Source organism: Triticum aestivum, chromosome 1A (genome assembly GCF_018294505.1).
Source record: "Triticum aestivum cultivar Chinese Spring chromosome 1A, IWGSC CS RefSeq v2.1, whole genome shotgun sequence".
Taxonomy (NCBI): domain Eukaryota; kingdom Viridiplantae; phylum Streptophyta; class Magnoliopsida; order Poales; family Poaceae; genus Triticum; species Triticum aestivum.
Window position 1 is genome coordinate 377,860,246 of NC_057794.1, and position 4,421 is coordinate 377,864,666.

The following is a 4,421-nucleotide window of genomic DNA, read 5'->3' on the forward strand; positions in this document are numbered from 1 at the left end:
AGGACAGGTCCGGACACGACCCCAAATCCCTACCCAAAGGAACAAAAACCGAACAAAACGGACATTCGTTTGGGATCGCGTGATGGAGTTGGCCTAACAACCTCCGGCCATTCCAGGCCAGACACCCAGGCCTTTCCAGGACAGCAACCAAACGGCTTCCAAGAAATTCCCAGCTCCGCTCAAGTCCGGGCAGAAAAGGCACCGGCACACGAACAAAACGGTCCTCGCTCGTTGTGTTTTTTTACCCCGAGAGGCATAGCACTTTGCCAATATCGGCATGGCATTCGGCCGGGATCACGAATCGACCGGGGAGAATTTTCTGGGCCCATCTCATAAAAGCCTGTGGGAAGTGACAGAGCGCCCAGAAGTTACCACCACGCCCCACAGAAAGCCATGTGGATGTGCAGCAGCGCAAGGCAGAGATCCTTTGCGGCTGAGAGGAAGCGGCATCGTGTGCAAGAGGTCAGGCCGAAGGCTGGCACACATTCCCCTCTCCCTTTCTGCTTTCCTCCTCCTCTGCAGTGAAAAGGAAACCAGAGAACGATGCCCTCCTAGAACACACTCCAAGGATCCCCACCGAGATGTATATAGCCTCGTGGTACCAATCCATTGGTTGCGACAGGAATTCCGCCGGCGGATAATCAGTTAGCATCGTCCCTGTCCTGCTCTGCTCTGCTGGTCTAGCTAGCTAGCCCGGTCCATGCAAATGCCGTTCTGCCCCAAGCTGTGGGATCGGAGCCCGGTCCCGCCGGCCAACGCCATCGCCGTCAATGGCACGGTGGTCGTCGCCAACACCTTCGGCCTCTCCGCGCCCGGCAAGTCCACCACCCTGCGCCTCTTCAGCGGCACCCAAATCGACCACGGTGAGTGCACTGTATGTGAGTTGTTCGTGTGTTTGACTGTGACTGATGCCGAGCGCGTGCAGAGACGGGGAAGGGGATGCTGAGCCCGGAGGCCCCGCTGAGGGGCGGCAAGAAGAGCAAGCACGGGAAGACGAGCACGACGACGTACCATGTGACGTTCGTGGTGGACGCCGACTTCGGCACGCCGGGGGCCGTGTCCGTCCGGAACGGGAACCGCGCCGACCGCTTCTTCCTCCGCCACGTGCGGCTGGAGCTCGCCGAGGACCGGAGCATCCACTTCGAGTGCAACTCCTGGGTGTACCCATACAAGAAGACCGCCTCCGACCGCCTCTTCTTCGTCAACACGGTCAGAGCAGAGGCCATTCGTTTGTGTTTGTTCCATATCCAGTCCTGGCATCCTGGGTGAACTCGTGCATGAAGCTTTCTTTCTTTCTTTCTTTCTTTCGTGGTGACCATTGCCAGAGCTACCTGCCTTCCAAGACGCCGGAGGCGCTGGTGCTGCTGCGGGACGAGGAGCTGAGGAGCCTGCGAGGGGACGGCAAGGGAGAGCGCAAGGACTGGGAGCGCATCTACGACTACGACCGCTACAACGACCTCGGCAACCCCGACAACCCGGAGCACGTCCGCCCGGTCGTCGGCGGCACCAGGACGCACCCCTACCCGCGCCGCTGCCGGACAGGCCGTGCCATCAGCAACACCGGTACCACACTGGCTGCCATTTCCAGCCGATTTCATTCATCCTGAATAAAGAACCTCGCATCTCATGGCCGGTTGTTCTAATAATTTGATTAACGATCGATTGATTCGAAGACGGCGTGACGGAGACGCGCAAGCACGTGATCAACCTGGACTTCTACATCCCGCCGGACGAGCGGTTCAGCCCGGGGAAGCTGGCGGAGGTGCTGAAGCTGGGGGTGCAGGCGGTGACGCACTTCGTGATCCCGGAGGCGAGGACGCTGGTCCACGGCAACGACTTCAAGTCCATGGAGCAGCTGAGGAAGGACCTGTACAGCAGGCCCGTGCAGCCGGCGGTGGACGGCGAGGTCATGGAGAAGCTCAAGTCCTCCGTGCCGTCCCACAAGACCTACAAGCAGGTGGCCAAGGCCGTCAAGGAGGAGCACCCCGCCAGGTTCCCCATCCCGCAAGTCATCCAGCGTGAGTTTATTTCCCTCTCTGTTCTCCCGCCCAATTCATCATGCGTCAAGTTTCATCTTGGGATGATGATCGATCGATCCATGGTGCACGCAGAGGATCCTGAGGCGTGGAGGAGCGACGAGGAGTTCGCAAGGGAAATGCTCGCCGGGCTCAACCCTGTCGCCATCAAGAGATTACAAGTGAGCAGTAGTTCATCTCATCGTCCTGAATTTTCTTGACTGAAAACTTGTACCGCTACCGCATTGAGTGGCTTTCAAATGTTCCATTCTCAGACGTTTCCGCCGGTGAGCAGTGGCGGGAAGAAGAGCTCGATAACCGCCGAGCACATCAAGAGCCAGCTTGGAGATGTCACCATTGAAATGGTTAGCAAAACTGCTCCCTGTTTCTCTGCTTGGTATGTATGTATGATGATACAAACACAGTATCCCTGTAAAAATGCAGGCAATGCATCAGAAGAGGCTGTACATCCTGGACCACCATGACTACCTGATGCCGTACCTGAGGCGCATAAACACGCTGGGCGTGTGCATCTACGCGTCGCGCACGCTGCTGTTCCTCAAGGCCGACGGGACCCTCAAGCCGGTCGTCATCGAGCTGAGCCTGCCCAGCGACGGCGAGGGCGACACCGAGCTGAGCCGGGTCTTCCTCCCCGCGACCCACGGCACCGAGGGCCACCTGTGGCAGCTCGCCAAGGCCCACGTCTCCGTCAACGACTCGGGGTACCATCAGCTCATCAGCCACTGGTGAGGACGAAAAGTTCCATTCTACTCCTAGTCATCATCTGCACAGAAGTCGACAAGCTGAGTCACTGACACGGGCGGCCAAATGAAGGCTGTTCACGCACGCGGCGGTGGAGCCGTTCATCATCGCGACCAGGAGGCAGCTGAGCGCCATGCACCCCATCCACAAGCTCCTGGAGCCGCACTTCAAGGACACCATGCAGATCAACACGCTGGCCAGGAGCATACTGCTCAACGCCGGCGGCATCCTGGAGCGGACCATGTACCCGGGGAAGTACGCCGTCGAGATGTCCTCCGCCATCTACGGCGACTGGAGGTTCACCGAGCAGTCCCTGCCAAACGACCTCCTCAAGCGGTACTCAAACCATTTCCTTGCTCCCATTTCTTTTTGAAAAGTTTAGGAGAACAAATGGCAATCTACCGAGCTGTAATGTAATTGTTATTCTTGTATCTGAAGGGGGGTGGCCTCCAGCTCCGATGAGCCCGGCGGCCTGACCCTGCACATCGAGGACTACCCGTACGCCGTCGACGGGCTCGAGGTGTGGCACGCCATCGACGGGTGGGTGCGCAGCTACTGCGCCCACTTCTACCACAGCGACAAGGAGGTGGACGGCGACGCGGAGCTGCAGGCGTGGTGGCACGACGTGCGCACCGTCGGCCACGGCGACCGGCAGGGCGACCAGGCGTGCTGGCTGGCGCTGGACACCGTCGACCACCTCGCCCAGACGCTGTCGACGCTCGTCTGGATCGCCTCCGCGCTGCACGCGGCCGTCAACTTCGGGCAGTACGCCTACGCGGGGTTCCCCCCGAACCGGCCCACGCGGTGCCGCCGGTTCGTGCCGCTGCCGGGGTCGCCGGAGATGACGCAGCTGGAGGCCGACCCGGAGAAGTTCTTCCTGGAGATGGTGCCCGACAGGTTCACCGCCACGCTGGGGCTGGCGCTCATCGAGGTGCTGTCCAACCACACCTCCGACGAGGTCTACCTCGGGCAGCGCGCCACGTCCACGTGGACGGACGACGGCCAGTTGCTGCGCCTGCTGGACGGGTTCCGGGAGGACCTCCGGCGGGTGGAGAGGCGGGTGGAGGAGAGGAACAAGGACCCGCGGCTCAAGAACCGGAGGGGGCCGGTCAAGGTGCCGTACACGCTCTTGTTCCCGGACGTGGCCGGCCAGGAGAAGGGGCTCACGGGGAAAGGGATACCCAACAGCGTCTCCATATGATCGATCCACGTCTATATGACTATGTAAATTTATCTTCATTTGGGTTTTGGGTGTTCTTTTATAGTTGGGGGTGATGCGGATTTCTTTGTTGGTTTGAGTTTTAGTGTTTGTTGTGTAAAATGGTGATCGGCTTGAGATTCAAAAAATTGAAATGGAGCTTGCTGTTTGGAAACAGACCTCACAAGGGTCATTTCCCTTGTCAAAGATAAAACTGTTGGACCCCTATTGCCTTCGCACATCATGTATATTTTTTTCAATAAAGACACTTTTATTAACTTAAAATGTGACATCAAGCGGATAAAAACATATACTGAATAACACCCCGTCTCTGCATACATAAAGGGGTTATTTGGATAGTGTCTTCGGCTTTGTGCCTGCAAGAAGTTCGTGCCTTGGTTTTGCCTGGTATATTGGTGTTTATGTGCCCGGTCAGGCTAGCCTGG

The 4,421-nt window shown here is 58.4% G+C and overlaps 1 protein-coding gene across 1 annotated transcript; it reads left to right on the forward strand.

Moving 5' to 3' along the window:
* The first annotated feature begins 420 nt into the window (after positions 1–420).
* LOC123051898 (linoleate 9S-lipoxygenase 6) lies at positions 421–4,150 on the forward strand. The gene is made up of 9 exons (XM_044474893.1): positions 421–863; positions 926–1,209; positions 1,326–1,563; positions 1,674–2,018; positions 2,112–2,197; positions 2,291–2,380; positions 2,460–2,761; positions 2,850–3,113; positions 3,216–4,150. The coding sequence occupies exons 1-9, from the start codon at positions 701–703 to the stop codon at positions 3,976–3,978; spliced, it is 2,535 nt and encodes an 844-aa protein (XP_044330828.1). The 5' UTR covers positions 421–700; the 3' UTR covers positions 3,979–4,150.
* Positions 4,151–4,421: the final 271 nt, after the last annotated feature.